This window comes from Azolla caroliniana, unplaced genomic scaffold, assembly GCF_043228905.1.
Source record: "Azolla caroliniana isolate FFs.n. ecotype wild unplaced genomic scaffold, voAzoCaro1.0.p SCAF_1, whole genome shotgun sequence".
Classification (NCBI taxonomy): domain Eukaryota; kingdom Viridiplantae; phylum Streptophyta; class Polypodiopsida; order Salviniales; family Salviniaceae; genus Azolla; species Azolla caroliniana.
Genome location: NW_028230436.1, coordinates 34,808,920 through 34,833,241, shown reverse-complemented (window position 1 = coordinate 34,833,241; position 24,322 = coordinate 34,808,920). Strand labels below are relative to the sequence as shown.

Below are 24,322 nucleotides of genomic sequence, written 5' to 3'. Positions count from 1 at the left end.
TACTTTAGCTCTACCAAATTATCAAGTCATTATCATTGGGAACAATTTCTTGCAAGCTAATTTTTATAAAAATAAAAAATAAGTATGGTAATACTTTTTGTTCTACTAAAATTAATTAAAAATATGCCTACATCCAGTAGTTTCAGCCTTATCATGTACATATTGTTTCTGTTCTGTTACTGATAATTCCACGTTTCAAGCAATGACATTTACATAACATGGAACGCTTTAGAGTCTTGCAAGAACTGCATGTTGATTGTGACATTGTCATTTGAATCATACTTCTGAACTATGATAATACCGAGAATATACATATATATTTGTACTTAACACCACCAAAAATAACTTATAAAGACATCCTGAGATCTCTTCGTCATTGGATAGAACCAAAATGTAATACCAAGAAACGGTGAAAAATGACTTTAATTAGATTAAAAATCTCTCAAATTGGGAAAATATTGTGCTTGGCTTATCTGATAACCCAATCAAACATCGAATGGAATCAAATTCATCTCAAAGTTTTAAAAAATGTGAGCAACAATCAAAACCGAATCAGAAGCTAAATAAAGATGCTGGATCAAGCAGAGCCTTTAGATGCAACAGAAAGTTTGGAAGCACGTTTTTTAGCCAAACTCTCACTCCTGTGTTCACGTTGCTCTTTCAACCGTGACGCAAGAAGCTTCTGGTATTCAGCAGCCTCATGTTTTGCCTTCACAGCACGTTTCTTCTTCTCAGCAACTCTACGGCGTTTCCTTTGAAGAGTGATGGGAGTGACCAACCTCTGAATCTTAGGTGCCTTGCTACGCTTTTTCCCTAAACAGTAACAATTAAGCAAAATATTATCATCTAGTGGAACCGTCAGCATTCAAAACCCCAGCTTTTCAACAAGGCAAAATATGTTAAACCACATTAACCAAAAAAATCAAGTTTGGTTACTACTATTATCGTATATACAACAATCCTAGCTTCACGTTAACAAAATATGTACATGTACAAGCCTGCACTTTAAGACCCTATCCTTGAAAGCAAATTATTTGATAGAGAATCCAAGATTTGGCTATTATCCTACACAACCAGCAATGTTTGTAGGCTCCTAGATGTGTATCAAACATGTAAAACTCATATTGAGAGAATCCCCAAATTATGCTATACAAGGATCAATTCTTCAGATCCTAAAAAAATGTGGTCACCATTTCAACAAAACTAAGTTTAGGATCCTGGATTTGAAAGCAAATATGCCAGTTAGCAGACCAGCGTATATTATGCTATGTTCGGAAATCCATAGGCAACAATCATTTAGGATCCTTACTCCAATAGAGAAAAATGTGTTATGTGACATACCAGTGGAAGAAGTGAATGTGCGTCGGTATGTATTGACATACTTCCTTACATCGTCCTCCTTTGATAAGTTGAAAAGCTTCCTGATCTTACTGGCTCTCTTGGGGCCTCTCATTCTTGGTTTTTCAGTGTCAGTTAAGCCAGGTAGATCCTGCTCTCCTGCAAAATGGGTACAGATAGAATTCCAAAACTTTATATATCATCAGGTCAGCTTAGCCTTATGTAGTGCAGTAAATAATTGGAAATTACAAGAATACAACAAATTCACAAGAAAAGTTTTGTAGGATATCATCGAATAAGAAATATATGTATTACAGTAATTGGACCAAAAGGAAAATATCTCTAATCATTTTTGTTATTCTAATGTCGGAAGTTTGCATATATGAAACGGTAGGACTTCACAACTTTATAGAAGGAAAATAAAGTACATACTCCTATCTGATTTATTTTAGAGATTAGTTACTATTTCCGTTTACTATATACAAAGAAGTTTACAATTTGTAATTGGTGTTGTAGTGGGTACAAAATAAATAATGAGTTATACAAGAAAAAGATCGTATACAGCAAACATACGGTTGCTTAGTGACAATCTCTTACCTTGTTTCACAATGACTAGATTCAACACAGAAAGATCAGGGCTGACAATGCAACCTCTCACTGATTTGCGTCTCCTCTCACCATTACGCCTTCCAAATCCTCGGAAGCAAGAGGTGCCTTCACAATGCACATTATACAAAAGATATTAAACCCGACAACCACCAAAAGAAATAAATGAAAAGATATAACAACAGAAATACTTACCTCTGTGCATCAAAAGCGATGCACGACCAGGAATAAGTACTCCCTGCTTCATTGGGAATCCTTGCTTGTCGCAACCACCCATAATCTTGAACACATAGCCTTTGAATTCCTACCGAAGTTAACTTTCAATGAATAAATCTAATGCAAAAGACAAAACTATGCTTATCCTGAGCTGCAGTGAAGATAAAAATCCTTACCTCACCGAGGGCATCTCCAAGCACTTCTTGAGAAAGACGCTTATCATAAAATGCCCTCCTAATATGCATGACATGTTGATTGGATAGCAATTAGATTGATCACAAAAAAGAACTAATAAACCATTATATTGAACAGAAAAAACTCACCCCATTAAATTCATTGCAAGAAGATTAACTGATAAACCATTAAAAATTATTGCAAATCGCTTACAAACCATAAGATTGACCACAAAAACTTACAGTTTTTGATCATCCTCAATCTCTACTTTCTTTTGACATCCAGTAGTCGGATTAGCTATGTTGAGCTGGTAAATCAACACTTAAAGCTTTAGAAAAAATGATATCTTAGAGAAGAAGTGTACACCAAACAAAGATGAAATCCAATTTGCAGTAGGTTCAAAAACAAATGTTCATTCAAGTATATATGGTTAAAAGATAAAGCTCACTTAGGCACCTAGGTTGCTCCTCACAGATGAAAAAAAGTCCATGGAGCATCTTCTGTGATAAAAATCTGAACCTAACATTCATGGTGATGGATATTCTTTTGCTATGAAGACTTAATTATACCTTATACTAATCTATCGATGAAGAACATTATCCCATTCATATTTTGAGATTGTTCTTAGATGACAGGAGATCTTTCTCTATGAATATACTCTTGAATTTTATTGTTAATAAAGTAAAACTGATTCTTAGATGAAATTAGCTCATTTGAGATTTGAAGGGAATAGTCAATCGAATGTTGTGAGCTCATTTCCCTCCGAAAGGAGCTAATTTTGTATCATGAGAACCACCTCTCATATCCAAAAATAAAGCAAATCATGAAACATCTGCTCAGAAGAAGCACGACATTGCACAAACTAAACAAAACCTAGAAAGACAGGAAAGAGAAATTGTATGGTCTCAGAAGAAGAGATGGAATATATAAAGAGAAAAGAATAGAACAATATAATGAAACGCCATAGTGAAGGATTATTTGCTAAACAAATACAGAAATCCATCAGAAACAACAATTGAAGGGAGTAGTATACGTTCTTGTATTTCTCCTTTTGTATCGGAAATTCTGAAAAAGAGCAAATCCAAGTAAAAAGGAGACTGGAGCTTTTCCCTCAGAATGATAAGTAAAAATACTCCATTTAGAAAAAGTACAGATCATTAAAAACATAAAAAGATACCGAAATACATCTCAAGCAACCATTAAAATACTGACTGTTTCTTTTCAGGAGAAATTTCGCACATTGCATTAGAATATAATCTTATGACGAAAGGTTAAGCATGATTCAGATCATAGGAAACAAAGGAAAACTTGTTGCACCGCATAAACGTTTTCATAGAGATGCATCACCAATCAGAGAAAAGACCTTAATGTTATTAATGTTTCTCTCAGAATAGAAACTCTAATAGGTTACACCAGAAAAACTCTGTAAACTACACATCTGTAAAGAAAACAAAATAAATAGAAAATCATGTATAGTACTTATCTTCTGTAAGCTCGAATTTGAATCAGAGAATTCTTATAATGAAAAAAGGAAATTGTGAAAAATAAATGAATTCTTTTGTCCTGGGGGTGTCTAAAAACCCCAAATAGCTAAAAATAATAATAATAATAACTAAAAACGAGCAGAACGCAGACATCTGTTCGAAAAATCGACATTTCGCGAGTAAAATTTTTTTTTAAAAAGGCGAGAAAAAAGAAGCATGGAAGAGGGAGGGGGGGTGATTTCCGCCACTAAAACCAATAGAGACAAGAAAAACAGCAGTGAGAGTGAGGGAGAGAGACGGAGAGGAGAGAGTGACCTTCATGATGAATCGAGTGCTGAGCGAGAGAAGGAGAAGCTCGACTTCTTCTTCTTCTTCTTCGACGTCGTCGTCGTCAGTAGCTTCGGTCTGATCGAATGACTGACACTGCCTGCTATGTTGAGAGGCAAAGAAGCTCGCCTGTAGGAAACCCTAATATCTTTATACATACATACAAGGAAGCCTTTTTCATGAAAGCCCAGAGACTACAAAACTAGTCTCTTCATTCTCCGCATTTTACAAATATGTCCCTCCCTCCCCATCTCTTCTCATGACTACTTACTTAAATTGTCTCTTCTCATGGCATCACACTCGACGACGAGTGAAGGTCACCACCATTATTAACCAAACACAAGAGACTCTATTTCATATCAACATTTGACTGACACTCCATTCTTAATAGTCATGGGAACATGCAAGACATTCTCGATCTTCTTTTGATGATATCAATGTCGGTAAATCATGCATGTGGTGTCATCGATTTGTTTGATACGTTTGGCACATTAGCTACTTTGGAAGGCATTCGTATATTGCAAAATACCATAGAAAAGGCGTTAAAACTACTGCAATTAAGAGAGAAAAGATAACAACTCGTAGATTACATGAATCAAACGGCTAGGAAAATGAACTTCGCTCTAGTGATGACAATTAGATATTAGGACAGTGTTGCGCGACATGACTATCAATCAAGAGAAAAACAAAAATATTTTGGTAGCAAAATTAACACTCTTTAAGGGAAGGTTTGACAACTAGAGAACGTTGCAAACATATCAACAAAGCAAACAAATGTCACGACAATAAAAAAATTGTAACATAGCTACAATTTATGTTATTTATTTGCATTGACACATATAATGTTCGGCACGTTCCAATGTTTGGGGGAGCCAATTTGTCCAAGAGGCACAGGAGGAGCGGGTGCAGGGTGAAGAAAAAGCACATGCATGAAGTTACATATAGGTGCACGAATATCTCGAAGTGAAATAAAGATGTTGTGGGTGTCAATGATCCAAGCGCGCTCACACAACTACGACAAAATCCAGGTACGGTGTCAAGATCTCCAGCAGTCCGGCCATGCTTCGAAACACGAGCACACGGGACGTGGTAGGGCAGGGCAATCGGAAATGAACCTATGAGATATTCCTCGATACGGGCTACATGGATGGGTGTCCGCGCAAGCAGCCTCCCGAAAGCGTGTATGACAATGCACACACTCACAAAGAAGAAAGAAAGACACCAAGAAGAAGAAGAAGAAGAAGAAGAATTGTAGCCTACTAACTACTACTAGTAGAAAGACAGGCAGAAAGAAAGAAGAAGAAGAAGAAGAAGAAGTGTAGCCTATTAACTTACTACTACCACTACTATTACTAGTAACTACTAGCAGAAAGACAGACAGAAAGAAGAAGAAGAAGAGGAAGGAAGAGGAAGAATTGTAACCTATTACTAATAATAAAGCACTATACTACTACTAGCAGCATGTGAACGTGGTCTAAAACGAGAGCTCAACTACACACACACACACACATTCTCTGTCTCTGTCTTTGTCTCTGTCTCTTCCCCGCCCCCCCCCCCCCCGTCTGTTTCTTCTTCGTTTCTTCTCTCTGTTTTCCTCCATTCTCATTAAGTCTTCGTCATTTTATTCTTCTTCTCATGTTTTATGTGTGCTGATCAGAATTTGGTCGCAATATTGCACCGCCAGTAAATTAAACACAATTGAAGTTACAACTCTCCAGGTAATATTTAGCTCCTCCGCCTCCCCACCCTTTTCCTTTGATGAGCTCGCCGCCATGAGTTAATTATATGGTTTTGTATGGTTTAAAAAAAAAAAAAAACGCTTTCAATTTGATTCTAAATGTATGCACATGCATATCGAGATATACAGTAAAGTACCATTGATTTGGATATATATTGCCGCAATAATTACTGACATGCAAAACGTTATGCGTTTATGTGGTTGGCTCTCTTTTATAAGTAATCAGCCTAAAACCTACGTATACACATACATGCACACAGACACAGAAACATACCCATGCCCACCACATCCACATCCCCACCCCATTCGCATATACATGCACAACCACCCACCTACGCATACACATTTTGATGCCCATGCTCATGTTTTCTTGCATGGAAATGGAATCTCGATATTAGAAGACTAAATGCTGTTTTTTTTTGTTAAGAGGAGTTGGTAATACGAAAGAACAGAAAGGCTATAGATTTTATTAGAAGAATGATTAGGTCGAAATGTTAGAAGGCAAAATGTTCACTTTTTTTCTTTTTTCTTTCCTCGTGGGAAGAGGGATTGGCAATAAAAAGCTTTGAAGGGTAAAGCTAGTCTTAGAACGGATTGATCAAGAAATGTTGATTTAGAAGTATTTTATCCCCGATCTACACATTTTCTTAGAAGGATTAGATGTACAAATTTCCTCAAAAGAAGTATTACTGAGGTCTATAATTTTTTGTAGAAGAATGATGAGGACTAAAAGTAAAAATTTTCTCAGACAACAAATATTGTTGTTTTATTTTTTTGTGTGAAGCGGAATTTGTAATGAATGCATTCAAGGGGATACTGATTTAGAATGGTTAGGCTATTGTTTAAACAAATAAAGATTCCATAGAGGAGGAGAATATTGTGTATATTCTCTGTATAAAAATCATTGACCCTACTTATTTCTTAGGATCGGGATTAGTTTTATGGATTTCTTTTGCCTGTAGATGGATGGTCTTGGCTTAATGGTTCACCCATGTCAATGATTATGTGGGTTTTTTTATTCAATCCTGACATTTTTTTGTTGGAAAGAACAGCCCACCTTGTTTAATGGTACCAATAATCTTACAGGTTGAATGATGGATATAGAGAAAGAAATAATTGATCGTGCATGGATCGATGAGAAGGCTATTGCAAAGATTGAACAAACTTTGATTGAAGAACAAGGTTTGGTTTCACACCAGATGAGGTCTTTCGATGACTTTATGAACCGAGGTATACAAAATCTCATGGATGACATGTCCGAAATCGAGATCATGACAAACAAATCTTCTCCTACTGAGAAGAGATGTAGGCATGTGAAACTCCGATTTCGTAAAGTGTATATCTCCAAACCGGATGTTATTGATAAAAATGGAGATGTTCGGAAGCTTTTACCCAATGAAGCTATGTGTCGGAACTTCACTTACAGTGCGAAAATTGAAGTTGATGTACATATCAAAGTATGCTAATTGATTGCTTTTCCCTCACATAAGGTTTGTTCTTTTCTTCATGCTTGATCCATATGTGCTTTTTTCTGAGAAACAGATTGGTCATTTCTTGTACTTTTCAGGTTTGTAGTTCTTATCAGGCTACATCCAATCGAAAAGGAAAAGGGTGTGTGATGTCAGATAAGAATTGGAATTCACAAGAAAATAAAAGTAGTTATCCAAATGGGAAGCAGCAGAGTTTTTCGGCTCTTGATGATCCTAAAGAAGAATTCATGCCAGATGAGCTTTGTGAGAGGGTGTTGCTTGGAAAGATTCCTGTAATGGTAAATTCCTCATATTGCCATACCCGTGATCTCTCAAAAGACAGCTTACTCCATGGAAATCAGTGCTTATTTGATCTTGGAGGCTATTTCATCATCAAAGGATCTGAAAAGGTGTGTTTCCATGGTTGTGCCTTTAGGAGACTCTGCTTGAACACTCTAGTAACTATAATCTACTTATCTTTAAGCTTTAAGCCTGTTGCTAACTTGTACAGAAATGTCACATATAAATTAGTGTCCCAAAATGAAAATGAGCAATTATTTTTGTAACCATGAAAGCAATTCCAAAATGTCAGCCAATGACACGTAGCTGAACATTCGTGTCATTCTTGGATGTTATGTTATGTGGTTGAAAAAATGTGTGAAGCTCCATACAGAGGCATGAATGATTGTAGTAGAAAGCCAAACAGAAATCTGCATATGTAGTAGAAACATAAGACACCTTAGAAAATGTCTCAGGCATTGTTGGGGTTTTTACGCCAATCACAATTAAAGGTGAAAGCTGTGTAACAACATCAAATTTATTTTGCATAAGAATGTTCATTGCATCACTGAAGATTTAGCCAATTCTCGAGGTAAGTTGTTTGTCTTATAATGAAATGAGAGCTTATGAATGACATGTCATTGAGGCATGTGTAGGTTGAGTGGCATAGTACAAGATGTCTTATGGCAGCTTATGAACCAACTATTGTACATCCTTGAGAGAATAAGTTGTAACTGAGGTGGTCGTCTTGATCCATTAGATCCGGTGATCACTCTGCCTGGTGAAAAAAATGTATTCCAATACGTCGAAAAGATGAATTGTATATAAAGCAATGGATTGCAAAATCTTAGGTACTAGCTGTTAGTTTCTTATCGATTCATTTCTCTTCTTAAGTGGGCTGTTACTCTAGTGCAATCCTGAAGCCCAATGTAACCATGATTTATAGTGGTCAGATAAGATATTTACAATCCATATCAGCTGGTCGGGTTTTCTTGAGAATACGTTGAATGGCTCAAGACAGATGCTTGATTGGGAGGATTATTGATTGGGGTTTAGCACATATATATTCAAGATCAGGCAATCATTATTTCTATTTTTGACTCGTAAGTCTAATGTCATTCAAATGAATTCGTAGGTTCCCCTTATTAGTTTTGTTTAGTAGGTGGTAGATATGGTGTTCAAGAGCAGAGTCATCACACAAAACTTTCATTTGAGTCTTCAGACTACACATTAGGCGTATTATTATAGCTTCATCTTTGATCAAGTATATTTTGAGAACAAGTGCAATCATTCTCTGGGAAATTATTAGTTTCATTTCTGGGCAATTATTGAGCCTCGGAATGGTCTATGAAATGTGGTATGGTTATGGTTTGTTTAAGTGTTATATAAGCATACAAAGAAGAACTTTATATGTTCCATACAAATTCACTCTTGATTTTGCATGAGACAAGATACTAGTTCCTGAAGTTAAATACAACATTTGAGGACAGGCAAGAATGACGGATGAGTAGAGTGACAATGAACTAATGAGATGCAAGGGGTAGAAGGAAGTGATGCAATTTGTATCTAACTCGTTGATATATTATATGTTGCTTGTATCATGTTTATCTAGCAAATGTAATCACCTTATTGTCTATTTATAGTTAGTGGCAAGGCTCAAACTCTTTCTGAGGTTTCATACACCTATTGTATATGGGTTCACATTTGTCTACATTTCTTAAGAGTTTGTTCACATGAATTTCCTAGCTTTATTATCCTAAATGCTATAAATTTCTGCCCAGCACCATCTGTTTAGTGAGTTCATGATGTGGGTAAAAATGGTCTTAGCATCAATTATCCTGAGTTTTTATGTTCGGTATTTGTGCATATATACCTTTTAGCTGCTGCTGAGATTTTAGTTTTGCATGACTAATTGATTTTCTGTTCTCCAAATAGAACCAGATGGTACAAAAATAATGTTTCTTTTAGTGGCAAGAAGATCTGGATGTGATGATTTGGAAATTTAGTGAAATAAAATAAATTCATTTAGTTTTGGATGCTCATTAAACATATTAAATTACAATGAGGTGATTGAGACGTTGTTATGTATTCATCCAAGAGGTGTTATGCATGACATTTGTTGTATTGTGACAATACAGGTTCTCATAAGTCAAGAAGAGCTAGCACACAGGTTTCGTTGCATGCCTTTGAAAGATAATAAAGGATTCCAAGGGAAACTTCCAATCCTCACTAAAGGTTTATATTCAAGGTTATCGTATGTAACTGTGAATCTCAAGTTCAATAATGTTATTAAGGGAAAGAAGAAGGAGAATCAGGCTCATATTCCATACATCACAGTCCAGATTCCATACTTCAAGCAAGAAATCAATGCAGTCATATTATTTCGTGCCCTTGGAGTAACATCAGATAAAGATTTGATGGATATTATGTGCATAGATGTACATAGTGTAGAATTGATAATGCCATCACTCAAGGCTGCAGAAGAAGAGATTTGGGATGTGTTGAAAGATGAGGTGAAGGTAGACACAGAAATGGAAAAAAGGAAAAGAATTAGAAATGCTGCTCTCAACTTAGTGGTGAGCAAGTTGAAGAACAATCACACAGGTCAGAGCAAAGAATCTGCTTCTGGTGTACTTGAAAGATACCTCTTCCCGGATGTAAACCATGACCTTAAAAAAGCCATTCTTCTTGGATGCATGATCTCAGAAGTGCTATCATGCTCTATCGGCAGGTGCAAAACATATGATAGAGATAGTATGGAAAATAAGAGGCTAGAGGTTGCTGGTGATCTTTTTCTCAATGAGTTCAAGAGAGAGATGTGTATTACAGTCAAGCAAATGAAACTAGGGCTTCAGAAAGCCTTGTTGAAGGATACTGGAATTATTGATGTGCAGAAGCATCTCAATACTTCCATATTACTCCATGGTTTTGAAAAAGCATTTGCCACAGGAAATTGGGCACTTCCTCCTCACAAAACAGGTGTGGGGTCGTCAGGGGGCATTGCAGTAACGCTTGCACGAACCAATGCTCTAGAAATGATAAGTATTCTTCGGCAAACTGAATTGCATGTCAACATGAGGGCAGACTTACGGAATGCACGTCTTCCGTGCGTGAACAATCTCCACTTAAACTAAATCTTTAGCTTATTTTATGTCTGTCCATCAAAGATATACATGTTTTTTCTTCCCATTGACTTGTGCAGCTAGCAGTGTTAATTAACCTTACATACTACTACTTATCACACCACTTAAGAAGATTTGTATTGATTCCATTAGCACCACATTTTTTTTTCTACAGTACTACACCATTCACATGAAAAAATAGCTCACATATGGCGCCTTTTGTAAGTAGTGCTTCTATTATAGATCTATTGCATACTCTCCTTAGTAATGCACATTTTTCACTTTAGAGAATATTCTTTTTTAGATACGGCCTCTTGTTTAAGAAACCTAAATTTGATAAAGAGCTATACAAACCATCACATGATGTCACAACCACCCTCATCACTTATCAAAGTTAAATCTTTCATATAATGCAATAACTTTTTCCATCATACACTAAAGTGTGAATGCTTTAACGATTGGTTTTTGCTTCATTGAAACAGGAATAAGCTATATATAGGAAGGTTGTGTCTTGTACAATCGCCTGATGGTGATAAATGTGGGCTTGTCAAGAGTCTAGCTCTCCTAAGCCATATCACCTTGGAAACAAACGAAGATGAGGTTTTTCGTGTCATTGAGAAGTTCGGTGTAGAAAGTTTAGACACATTAGCTCTGTGTGAACTGAAATCAGTGTCCAAAGTATCCCTTAATGGAAACTGGATAGCTGCAACAAATGAACCCAAGAAACTTGCTGAACACCTTCGATCTCTGCGACGTTCTCTGGAAATCAGTTTTGAGGTAAAACCAAACAAAATCAGAACCATTTCTTGCCAGCTCCAAAAATATGTAGAATTTTTCCTGCTCAAACAAACAGAGAGGAAATATGCCTCCTTGTAATTATGACCTTCTTTTTGCGTTCTTTCTTTCATATTATAAAATTTAATTGCTGTTACAGGTGGAAATTGCTGAAGACAGTGCGGCAAAGGAAATTAGAATAAGATGTGATTCAGGGCGTATACTACGACCTTTGATTATTCTGAAACATCTCCAAAATATATCCATTTTGAAAAGTAAAAAGTTGACCATGATGGAGCTGTTAGGGGCTCGTATCCTTGAATTCATTGGACCAGATGAAGAATCCAATTGTGTGGTTGCAGCTGACCTCCGAGAAGTTAGAGAAAAGAGAAGACAGCAACAGGAACACTTCACTCACTCTGAAATACATTCATGTTATATGTTTGGGTTGGGGGCCTCCCTAATTCCATTCTCTAACCATAACAATGGATCAAGAGTGATGTTTCAAGCACAGAAACTTTGTAAACAAGCAATTGGACACTACACAACTTGCTTGCGAGGACGAGTAGGTAAATCAGGTCAACATTTGCTGTATCCGCAGGTACCGTTGGTAAACACAAGGGTGTCACGGCTCATAAACAAAGATGAACTTGTGAATGGACAGAACGTGGTTGTAGCAATCTGCCCATTTTTCGGATACAACCAAGAAGACTCTATTGTAATGAATGAATCTTCAATACAACGTGGGTTGTTGCAATCCATGCACTACAAAGGTTATTCCACCACATATGATAAGGATATGGTGGCCATGATGAAACCAGCATCCTCAGATGCCCGCCGAAGCATCAAATCAAATAATGCATACGACAAATTAGATGATGATGGTCTGCCTTATATAGGCGCAAATCTTGCTCGGAACGAGGTCATCTTCGGGAGAGTTAGCATAGAGCAGACTAATGCGGTTCGTGAAGATAGGAGTATAGATCTGAGAATGCGGGAGAAAGGAAGGGTAGATAATGTGATGGTGGCTATAGGTGAGGATGAAAATATAATTGCACGAGTAATCCTGAGTGAGAAAAGGTCACCAGTAGTCGGTGACAAGTTCTCCTCTATGCATGGGCAGAAAGGGGTGGTAGGATACATCGCAGGACAGCATGAAATGCCCTTCACTCATCAAGGCATAGTTCCTGATGTTATCATTAATCCTCATTCATTTCCGTCACGACAAACAACAGGGCAACTTCTAGAAACTCATCTAGGCAAACTTTCTGCCCTTAAAGGGCAAATACGTGATGGGACTGCATTTCGCCATCAATCCATCGATGTCATGATTGATGAATTACATGGGTAAAAGCACGTGTTCTTATCTTTTAGTGCATTGTGTTTGATGAGGCAAAGGTTTTAGTTTCTCATGACTAATATTTATGGTTGGTCTTTCTTTCTTAGCTTGGGTTACCAGAGGTGGGGAGAAGAAGTAATGTTTAATGGGCAAACAGGGGAAGCCATGGAAGCCAAGATATTTGTTGGGTGTCTATTTTACCAAAGGCTAACTAAGATGGCTGAGGATCAAGTGAAGTTTAGAAGTAAAGGACCTACTCATCCTTTGACAAGACAGCCTGTTGATGATCGACAACGACATGGTGGAGTAAGGATCGGAGAGATGGAGAGAGATTGTCTCCTTGCACATGGAGCTGCCATAAATGTACAAGAAAGGTTGTTTCGTATATCTGATCCATACCAAATTCACATATGCCAAGGATGTCATGCCATTTCATCCAGAGATTCTAAGGCTTCCATTAGGGTTTGTAAATTTTGCAAAACTAGCAAGTACATTGTGCAAGTTGATGTACCATATGCTTGCAAGTTACTATACCAAGAGCTTTTAAGCATGGGGATATTCATGAGATTTCAATCTGAGCTGGATTGAGAGAAGTTTGGCAGACCTTTCTTCTTGTCATGAGCTTTTAGATATTGCTCTTATTCATGGGAGGTTTTGGGCAGTCTCCTCCATGAGCTTTTGGATTAGTCTCTACATGCATGACAGCTTTTGGGCAATCTTTGATATGAGCTTTCGGATTGTAGTCTAGACATTCATGGGAGCATCTGGGCAGCCACATGATAAATATTTTCTCAGAAAGTAGTCCTTACAAACTGTATGGGGAAATCAAGCCTTCATGACCTTTTTGTATCAACAATGTAGAAAGATACTTTGAACTTGTGAAATGCCAATATTAAATGCTGAACCGGTGAAGCATCAATGTCCTATATAGATACATGTTTGCAAACATACATAACCTGCCTAAATTGTATGTAGCATATGTACGTTATATACATTACATACATACAAAAACCTGTGTATGTGCACGTTGCAGTTATGCCAGAATATGTATTTATATTATAATTCATGTAGATGTGACAGAGGTCACATGTTAAGAGTGAGTGCAACTTTGAAAAGAAGGGAACTGCAGTTATAGATTTATAATGGTAACAAACTTGTTTACGTGTACTTGTTTTGCACTTGTATTTAGCACTGCATTGATTTAATCTCGATCTTGTTTGTTTGGCCTGGTATTGTGTGCTATGTCAACTATGGCTTATTTGTTAGGTAAATGATATACTGTAATGTTTATAGCTATAGAATTACAGTGTGAATAAATCCTAGATTGACAAATGAAGAATCAAACATGAATACAAAATCAGACCACTAGGTAATGTGCATTGTGGAGGATGTACATTATATTTCTTTTTGAGATTTGAAGTTGGAATTATTTCATTTCCAGAAATTAAAATATATTGCAGTTGTCTTGAAGTACGACCCCCCAAGGCTTGCATTCAACGTCTTTATTCAGCATTAAACATTGGTTTTTATTTTATTCCAATTGCTGTCTTGAAGTACAATCCCCTTCTGTTGCCATGCTCCATTGTAGTTGTTTTCAGGAAGACTTGTTTTATCTATTAAATTATTACATATTTTGCTTGGGATACTATTCTTCATGGTTTTCATTCATGTTGTTTTCATCTTGCCATTTTTCAAGGTTTGGAATTTTTTATTGTTATTCCCAATTATGGGCTTCTTACAAAGAGGTATATCTTTCTTGACTTCATTTTTCTACCCTAAATCTAAATGCAAAAGTCTCTAGCATGTTTCCCTGTCTCTAGTTCTAGTGTCATCCAACCTTTATATCACCTAACTCTCCAAATGTCAACACTAATTTGTTTCCGTTCTTTGCTTATGCCTATGTACCTTTGTCACCCATCCATTCGTTTTTTGCTTTTGGCTTGTTGTTTCATGATTTATAGAGCCTCAATGCACTTGGTTATGATGTGAAAGAATTGTAGCTGTGAGTCATGACCAATCTATCTTTAAGAGAGATAAAAAGGATGTCTTTTGCATTTTAATCAGTTTTGAATTCCCAACCACCATTAAATTTGAGAAGGGTTACCAGGGAGAAAAGAATAGGAGTTGTCCTATTTGTTTGGCATCTCCTATTCTTTTCTCTTAAAAATATGCGTGTTTCATCTGGAAACTTTTTCCTACCAAAATATTGGCCTTCATCAGCAGATTCTTTTTGGCGTGCTCGCTGTACAACACTCCCTATGCGTCTCTAATACGACAAACTTTATATTTTGAAGAATGTAATGTGTTCTGACCCAGATATTCACATTGAGCAGTATATCGTATTCTGATCTCAGATTTTTATGTCATGCACAAAACTTTGGTTATTGAGAAGTTCAATGAGACAAACTTTGCATTCTGGAGGTTCCAAATAGAGGATATTCTAATCCAAACACTCACAACCCCATCCAAATAATTAATAAATTTGAAGACCTTAGATAATCTTGCATGTTCAAATATTTACTTATCCCTTTGGAATAAACACTCTTCAAAATCATAACCAGGTAATGATTAACGCACACTAGGATTGAGTTTGCAAAATCTATAGGTGCCACACCATCTCAAAGAAAGTGTTACAAGCTATTTGCATGCCAATATTTTCCCACCTCTTGATTTATGATTTTTATCCCAAGTGAGTTTCCTACATGAGGGAGTAATTGGCATCTTTGACACTTGTATGACTATTTTCCCACCTCTGCTTTTTCTCGCATGTTTCCTATGTGAGAGTATTTGACATCTTTGACACTTGTATGATAATATTTTCCCACCTCATCTCTTTGCTTTTTCTCACAAATGAGTTTCCTATGTGGGAGTCACTTGTATGTTTTCCCACCTCTTGAATCTTTTTTCCAATCAGAATCTTGGATAACGGATTCACAAGCATGCTACCATACAAGGGGTTTCCTAAAATCCACAAAATTCGGAAGTCATAAGTTTCCCCGTGTGTCCTGCAATGTTCCACCTTTGCGGCTTGGCCAATATCTTGTTGGCACCAAATGCTGTAATACTCAGAACTGGGCATATACCCAAAATCCAAGGACTGATCAATCTCATGCTTTGAAGGCATCAAGGTATAGTCACAACCTGCTGCCACATCTTTGCATTGGCACAGCATTTAGGAGGAACCACTGGCATTGGGGGCCTGCCGGAAGTGGTTTTGCAGTATCACTTCCACATTGAAGTCACTCCATACTTTTATGTGCGATGAATGGCCTAAGGCATCATGCACCAGTCATGGAAATATCAAAATCAGCTGTCAAGCTGGTGAATTACAACGTTTGTCACACATCATAAGTGCTTGATGAGTTCAGCAACAACTCCATAAGTGTTCTAGTTTATCTCAGTGCCGTTGAACAAGTTGATATGTGTCTTGTTACCTTAGGGCCATTCCCCAAGAATGTAATCCATTGATCTGAACTTCTTAGTTGAATCCGTATGTCTTTATCCTAATCAAATGGTGCTAAATCTGGAATCAAGTTATGGGCTTTACAACTGAGGTCAATTACCACACCAACAATTTATTATGGCATGGTTGTAGGCATGAACTAGAGCTAATACATTTCATCAGTGTTGCATCAATGAATGAACTTAAAGAATTCATGAACAGTTTGATAACGTATCTGCATAGCTTCATCAATGGTTATGTAGCTCGCAGTGCTGATATCATGGTCTTAATGGTCATGGTATTAACATTAGCTTCCTCACGAACCATATGTAAGCTAGGTAATATTGACATTGTGTTTTTGCTGTAGCCAAACAATTTCTTCATTTAGCATATTTCCCATACTTGCCAGAGTAAATCCTTGCAGCATGAACAGTTGGATCTTGTAATTATTATTATTTTGACATGAATATAAAGAATAATGCTTCTTTTGGTTCCCTCCACTATATGTTCCATATATGGATTCTTGGTGTTAGGTTGTTTGGAACAACACAGGAGACTTCACCTTGCTCACTTACTTTATACAGAACAAACAAAGCATGAAGCATCCATTTCTTGGCTCAGATATAACATCCTTCTCTTTTCTCTCTCGGATAGATGTGTCATCCTCAGGTTGAGCGTTGCATGAGCCGCACAAGTGATTGAACCACCTCTGACATGGGTGGCCTGAACTCCATTTCAGGCTATTCAAAGAAACATCAAAGTATATGTAAAAATTGTTTGTTATATATAAAACAAAGACGTGATTTAACTATGAAGTAGATTTTCTGCTATAAAATATCCCACGTATGAGGTAATTAGTATATAAAAGGCTAGCGTATGAAATACATAAAAGTATGTAAAAAGATTTACTTTAAAACAGAACCTTGAGGCCTATGTGAGAGACAGAGAGTAGAGAGTGTACCTGTACACATAGTGCAATGATGTCGGCAAACCGAGAGAGTGACTTAACTGGATATGCCCCTCCTAAGGAAGAATCCACCATGTTCACTAATGCATCAATGTCATGAAGTTGGGGGATTGCCCATCTCACTAACAATTGTTCTCCTCGTAACCTTGAGCTGCATTGAGCCAAAAAATAAACATATATAAAATATCTATAAAGAAATGGTTTTACTGGGGTTTTCCCTTTGGTAAGATGTTCGCTTCCTTTTTTACCAAAATAAAAAAACAAAAACTGAAAAAAACACAATTCATTACCTATCCAAAGGCTTTCGTCCAGTCAAAAGTTCTAACATGACAACACCATAGCTGTACACATCACTCTGCCATGTATAAACTCCAGACATGGTGAACTCCGGTGCATGGTATCCAGAAGAACCATCCACCTAAACCATAGAAAAAAAATGTTCTGCCAATTTGGTAAAAATATATATATACGGTACTGAAACTTGACAGAGATGAATGCTTGATCCACTTGAGTCTTACTTCAGACTCTGAACCAGATATTAATGCATGCATTCCACAGTCAGAAAGATGGGGATTGAGCTCCTCATCCAGAAGAATGTTGGAAGACTTGACACTTTTGTGAATAGCTGCAGGTTGGCATGCTTCATGAAGATACCTGGCTCATACAACAAACGAGTTACAGACATAACTCAAATGGAAATAAATGACTCGAAAGGAAAAACTTAGGGATTATTTACATTCCAATAGGTGCTTTTTCAGATTTTTGCAAAGTTCACTCAATCTGAGAATAAATTTAGGAAATACAACTAATGTTTGCCAAAAATAAGCTAAATATTAGAAAATCATGAAAGATTACCCCTATTTTCTACACTAACAAGGTTCCAAATATGGCCTATCAATTATACCAGTCCTTTATATGTAGTATGTCCAGGAGATTCCTTATTTTCTTACTCTAATGACTCTATGGAGACAGGAAAAAAAGTTCTAAGGAAAAAATGGAGAAGATCTCTCTTACTCTAGAGCTCGAGCAGTGCCTAAAGCAATCTTTACTCGGGCATTCCATGTAAGTCCTCCATCCTCCCCATTATGTAGCATATCATGTAGAGAGCCTCTGCGGAAGTATTCATACACAAGCAAGTGTTGGCCATGCTCAACACAATATCCGATCAACTCGGCGATGTTAGAATTGTGGAGCCGTGAAATACTCGATATGATTTCCAAAATATCCTCATCTTTCTGAACTGAAGACATATTGTCAATCTTCTTCACTGCCAAGATCTGAGTATGTGGACCACAATGTGAGGTCATGTTTTAATCCCATGGATTTCTGTATGAAACTTGTGAGGACAGAGGAAAGAATGAAAAACAAGAAAGCCAAAAACAATCGATAGGAAACACACCTTTCCATTGGAGAATTCGGCCCTGTAAACAGGACCAGAGGCACCTTCACCAATAAGACAATCTTCACCAAAGCTGTTTGTGGCAAATTGTAAGTCGGCAACGGAATAAGCTGTAGCAGAAATATTATTTCTGCCTTTCCGAAACGATGTTTTTCTTGAAACCTTTTCAATTATCGATTCCTTGTGAATCTCAGAAGGAGGAAGCTTCAGTACAGTCTCGGTAGGTAAGAGACTCGTCATGGACTCATTGGCTGAAATAAAGTCATGCTTCAGGAGAAAGGTTGAATACTAAAGTACATAGAAAAAATCATGACACCTTACACAATGGTAACGTTAAACCTTTACGAGATATTAAACCTTTCACATCATCCCTACATTACAAACTCAAGTTTCGACAATCTTATATGCACACATTTACAGATGATAGAAAAAGGAGCTCTGTGATTTCAAATCTGTAGTGCAGAATGATCAGATCATATACATCAGGAATAATTGTTTAACATGTAAACTCTAAGATCAATTGAAAATGAATATTACTGAGAAATAATGACTTGCTTAATCATCCAAATTTAGACGCTTACACCCGTTGTTACCTACATATTGGCAAGATAAAGTGGAAATGTTTTTATAACTGAACATAACATGGTAAAAACAACTCACCTGTTTGGGTATCAGTGGTTCGCTGTGGCAACAATCCGAGAACTGTAGCTGATTGATGTTTTTCTTCATCATTAATGTTACGTTGACGCCGAGGCTTCCAGAGGAAAAAAGCTGCAACAAGGAAAACAACAATGACTCCTAAAATACAAGCAATCACGATTCCTGCAATAGTTCCACCAGATGGTTTTCCGCCTCCAGAAGTGTTCGGTGAAGAACTAGAACTTGACGTCTTTTTGGGCGGACTGGGAGGAGGGGGTGTGTACGGTGGTGGGGGTGGAGCTGGAGATGTGCTGAATGAATTCCCGGCGTATCTATTTGGAACACATGATTACTTCTTGTCATAAACACTTACAAATGCCCCGAGAATAAAATAACTGAAAATGCAAACTTATATAAACCCAGGTTTTTAGGTAGCTTATTATACTCACTTTAGATTCTTTATGGAGCTAAAGGAAGCTGGGATCCAACCACTGAATTGATTATGTTCAATATTCCTGAACATCCAATATTAAGTACGTGAAGACAAAAATTTCTTTTTTTCAAATTCCAAATATCTTGTACATTGGGGGGTGCCCATATTTTAGTACATAGATTACATTGGTTATCTTCCAACACACAAGATTACATTTTCATCTAAAAGACTATAAAGACCTATACATTCTGCTAGTGAGAATGTGAAAATGCACCACATTTTGAAAACCTTTAAAAGAAGGATGTCTATCTGTTTACACAACTTACAAGTCAAGAAGCTGCAGATTTTCCAAAACATTGACAGGTCCTGTTAATTGGTTATATTGCAAATATCTACAGGTAAAGCAAAAAGAACATTTTTTTCTGAATTAGAAACAAAATTCACAGTATGCAGTAACATAAAAAGTTTAAACATATTCAACAAGACTCACAAGGAACTGAGGTTGTACAAATTTGAGAAAGTCTGAGGTAACTGTCCAGATATATTATTAAAGGATAAATTACTGCAACAACACGAGAACCAAAAACAGAAATTTTCAGTCATCAGAGCAGATATATATCATAAAATGAGAAGCATTACCTTCACATTCCTATATCTGACAAAATCTGCACCTAAAATATTCCTAACCCATTCATTACCAGAGTACTACGATTGCATGTGTATAGATACACATATATGAATATAAATAAATATTTATGTGTCCGGAATCTCCTGCAGTAGATTCAAATAGCATATAATGAGTTGATCAATAATATTTCCTTCAGAGATAATCCAGTCATTCTATGTCATCTGGTAATTGCCGATTATGGGTTATGTCTTCAACAATCAATCTTCGATGCTTCGACACCCACAACAACAGTGCCATCATTTACATACACCATAGGCAAAAAATACATAATACATCAAGAGATCCATAATCAACTTCCTTTTCTGTGGAAACTTGCAAGACAGCCATTTCCCAAAGAGACACAAGGTTCTTTGGATTTTGCATTCAAAACTGTATCACAACAGCCAGGGGGATGTGTAGTGTGTTAAGAACCAGGAGAACAGTATTTTTCTTGTCAGCGAGCAGTTATCCACTACCTAACTTCCAAAATCCTTGTGGAACATACATACCATTCACTATCTGTCTTCCTTGTAGCTCAATTGTACAAATCTTATAAGGAAACAAGTACCTATGTTCAGTCTTGTCACAACCCTAGAAGGCATCACATATATAGGTCTCAGCATGTAGAAACATCATCCATTAGAAACCCATGAAGAGTAAAGAGAAGCACGATCTTGGGTTCATACATTAATAGAGACATACCATAATTTATTGAGTGATGATATATTTCCTTGAAATGACATAATGAAGCACGAGAATGAATTGACCAAGTCAAGACACCTAGACTCACATGACAGAGAGGTTCTGAAGATTTGTGAAAATATCAGGAATGTTTCCCGAGATAAAATTGTTGTCAGCATACCTGCAATATTCACATGTCACTCCACAGATTAACCATTCCTTTCTTTGTCCATTTTTATTCAGGTTATTGACAAACTTACAGGTATACCAAGCTCAGCAACGAAGAGATTCCATTAAGTGTGCCACCTTGAAAAGTGTTATGACCAATGTTTCTGTCGAAACTCCCAAAGAAGACGAGATGAGATTAACTCACGTTTTTTCAATGTTTGATGTTCTAATGAGGTAAGAGATCATACAATATCTGAAGGTTTGAGGGCAAATTGAGAGTGTTTCCAGATAACTGATTGTTGCTAAGGTCCCTGCATAAGTAAAAAGACCCAGATTCTAGTACATCAGAGCACCATGGCTACTACGATAGATGCCTGACACATCGCAACACTATGGCTACCACAAAAGACTAAACATGGCATAATATCATGGTTACTACAAGAGACTCTTAAGATCACAACACCACCATAGCTATGGTGCTGTGATGTGCTAACAGTCTCCTGTGGTAGCCATAGTGTTGTGATGTGCTAAGAGTCTCCTCAGTGAAAATGACTCTTAACACATTCCAACACCATGGCTACTACAAGAGACTCTCGACATATCATAACACCATGGCCACTACGAAATGATTCTTTAACCTTGGTTTTTGAAAGAATAATGGAGACATACAAAGACGTGAGTGAAGATAATTTGTTGAAGTCGCTGACCCAACCCGAAAGACCTAGACCTGAAAGATGGCTGAAACAAAGAAAGAAAAACTTACATTTGTTAGCCATAGTTTTCTACTTCTTCCTTCTCTTCTTCATTATCATCTTCTTCTACATAGTTGTAAAAGTGGGATGATACATACACGAGAGAAAGAGAGCTAACAAATCAAAGAAGAAAACATTGAAAAGCAGTGACACCGTTCAAACCTTACATTCCGGTAACGGCTGAGCCAACACATTGGATTCCTTTCCATGCTTGAGATGGAGAACAAGGGTCTGGGTTATCAAACGTCCACCCGGTCAGCGATGCTGGACGGCCCAGGTTTCCAAACAAGTTTGTCAAACTTTGCACTGAAATCAAAGAAGAAGAAGAAGAAGAAGGAATTGAGAGACATGAAGAAGACAATTGAGCTTGTAGCATGGATTTGGAGCAGACCCAAAAAAAAAAAAATCTGAACTTTAGATTAAAGCACGCATCCGAATTACCATCATCAGGGTTAGTGAGCGCAGCAGAAAGGCGGAGAAGGGCGAAGAACAGAACCAGTCGCGCGATAAACTCCATTGTTTCATATGAATCAAAGTGTAGGGAGTGGGGGTGGGGTGCGGTGTTTGGAGGGATTAAGGCAGAATGTGGGAGAGATCGAAACAGAGAGAAATGAATGTGGGGGAGGTATGGAGAGGAAGAAAGTCTCTCTCTCTCTCTCTCTCTCTCTCTCTCTCTCTCTCTCTCTCTCCGTGTGTATGTGTATGTGTGTTGACAGCGAATTTGGGGGCGTTGGATACAGTCAGTGAAAAATGGCGATAATAATTATTATTAATAATAGTGTGGAAGAAATGGACAGCTCATATATGTATGTATGTATGTTAAAATTGTCATACATACATAATATCTTCTCTGATGAGAGAGGGAACCACCACCCCAATTTTCCATACCACTCTTCTTCGTTTTTGATCATGCGTGTGTGTGTCTGTGTCTGTGTGTGTGTGTGTGGTTCTCGTTCATTTCCCGACATTTCGTTCCTTCTTGGCAAACCCATCCCATCGGACATGGACGACTCGTGCCTATTGTCCTGACTACATGCCTTCTGTGTGTATGTCTCTCTCTCGCTCTCTCTCTCTTTCTTTCTTTTTATCGTAATTAGCTTACCCTAGCGGTATGTCAATAACACTACAAACACTGTGTCTTGGGTTTGAAACCCAATTTTCTCACCTCTCTATTATATACTTCATATATATCTTTATTTCATTAGATGCCACTATGGAATGTAGGGGTTGAACCCATGACCACCTGGTCTCCATTGGGCAACCTTACCTTACCAATTGAGCTACATCCATCTAGGCTCTCTCTCTCTCATCATACCGGGGGAAAAAATTGCACGTATTCCATGGCAGACACCGTCAAGTACCCCAATGCTAGTGTTCGTAAGCATTGCAGTATACATGAATGATTGGCCATGTCAATCCCGTGCCAGACGTTTGCACTGTATGTGATATATCGATATTTTTCTCTTGCCTCCTCTTTACCCGTGTTTGGTGGTTATGAATTGTTGTTGCATGAATGTGATAGCTATGTTCGATGGGCGTCATCTAACACCCATGCACATACCCTTCCTTGAGAAGATTAGCTCATTTTGTAGCATTGTGTTCGTTGCTTTTGCCACCATTCTAGCCATGTAAAGGCATATTGATCATGTCAAATACACCTCGTTCATTGGTAGCATCCACCCATCGTGTCATTCGACAATTTTTATAACCCATGTAGCCTTGTCGAGACACATTTTCCTTGCCACGACATATGTAACATTCACTCTTGTGTGTTTGTATAATGTGCATAGTTTGTTGCAACGGGTTAATTGTTTTATGTGGAATTGTCGTAAGATTTTTTTCCTTGCAAGTGACATGATGCAATTTCTCTTGACAATATCGTTTTTTCTTTAAAATGGAAAAAGTTGGAAGTACCATCAAGGTCTTTTATATCTCCTCAAATACCCTCATGTTTTCATTAAGCCCTCGATTATCTAAAATAAAAGAGATAAAGGAATATCGAGAGAGAGAGAGAGAGAGAGAGAGAGAGAGTTGCCCTATGGCATTCGTGGAAATAATGGAAATTTAGGAGTAGTTGGACGAAATAACCAAAAGGGACAAGGCATCTAGTAAATGCTCCCTCTAAAATATTCATGTGATGTAACTAAATAGTATACCATTGATAGAAAGTATCTTGCTCTATGAAGCCTTTGATGCCGAAGTTAAGAGTGTGGGAGGGAGAGAGATTTGTGCAAGCACAACATCAACCAAAATTTCTAGGCTTTTGATGTCAATGGAGCATATGCGAGAAAAACGACCCATAATGATC

At 37.3% G+C, this 24,322-nt stretch overlaps 3 protein-coding genes across 4 annotated transcripts; 1 reads left to right on the top strand and 2 right to left on the bottom strand.

Annotated features, from left to right (window-relative positions):
* Window positions 1–408: 408 nt before the first annotated feature.
* On the bottom strand, window positions 409–4,155 carry LOC147870073 (small ribosomal subunit protein eS6). The gene is made up of 7 exons (XM_087336681.1): window positions 4,134–4,155; window positions 2,577–2,641; window positions 2,337–2,394; window positions 2,140–2,248; window positions 1,936–2,052; window positions 1,342–1,497; window positions 409–813 (listed from the first exon to the last, which is right to left on the bottom strand). The coding sequence occupies exons 1-7, from the start codon at window positions 4,137–4,139 to the stop codon at window positions 578–580; spliced, it is 747 nt and encodes a 248-aa protein (XP_087192807.1). The 5' UTR covers window positions 4,140–4,155; the 3' UTR covers window positions 409–577.
* A 2,814-nt stretch (window positions 4,156–6,969) lies between these two features.
* On the top strand, window positions 6,970–13,790 carry LOC147870072 (DNA-directed RNA polymerases IV and V subunit 2-like). The gene is made up of 7 exons (XM_087336650.1): window positions 6,970–7,340; window positions 7,451–7,762; window positions 9,770–10,737; window positions 11,236–11,530; window positions 11,688–12,874; window positions 12,974–13,517; window positions 13,572–13,790. The coding sequence occupies exons 1-6, from the start codon at window positions 6,975–6,977 to the stop codon at window positions 13,452–13,454; spliced, it is 3,609 nt and encodes a 1,202-aa protein (XP_087192776.1). The 5' UTR covers window positions 6,970–6,974; the 3' UTR covers window positions 13,455–13,517; window positions 13,572–13,790.
* Window positions 13,791–16,491: 2,701 nt separating this feature from the next.
* LOC147870071 (protein STRUBBELIG-RECEPTOR FAMILY 6-like) lies at window positions 16,492–22,589 on the bottom strand. 2 transcript variants are annotated; one of them, XM_087336660.1, is made up of 16 exons: window positions 22,456–22,589; window positions 22,182–22,320; window positions 21,932–22,000; window positions 21,511–21,573; window positions 21,355–21,426; window positions 21,204–21,275; window positions 20,237–20,308; window positions 20,073–20,138; window positions 19,763–19,828; window positions 19,335–19,645; window positions 18,675–18,925; window positions 18,290–18,552; window positions 17,794–17,929; window positions 17,566–17,693; window positions 17,270–17,426; window positions 16,492–17,048 (listed from the first exon to the last, which is right to left on the bottom strand). In XM_087336660.1, the coding sequence occupies exons 1-16, from the start codon at window positions 22,529–22,531 to the stop codon at window positions 16,974–16,976; spliced, it is 2,016 nt and encodes a 671-aa protein (XP_087192786.1). In that variant the 5' UTR covers window positions 22,532–22,589; the 3' UTR covers window positions 16,492–16,973. The 2 variants fall into 2 exon arrangements, with proteins under 2 accessions (XP_087192786.1, XP_087192796.1); XM_087336670.1 differs by having other exon boundaries at window positions 22,177–22,320; window positions 22,456–22,587.
* Between the last annotated feature and the right edge of the window lie 1,733 nt (window positions 22,590–24,322).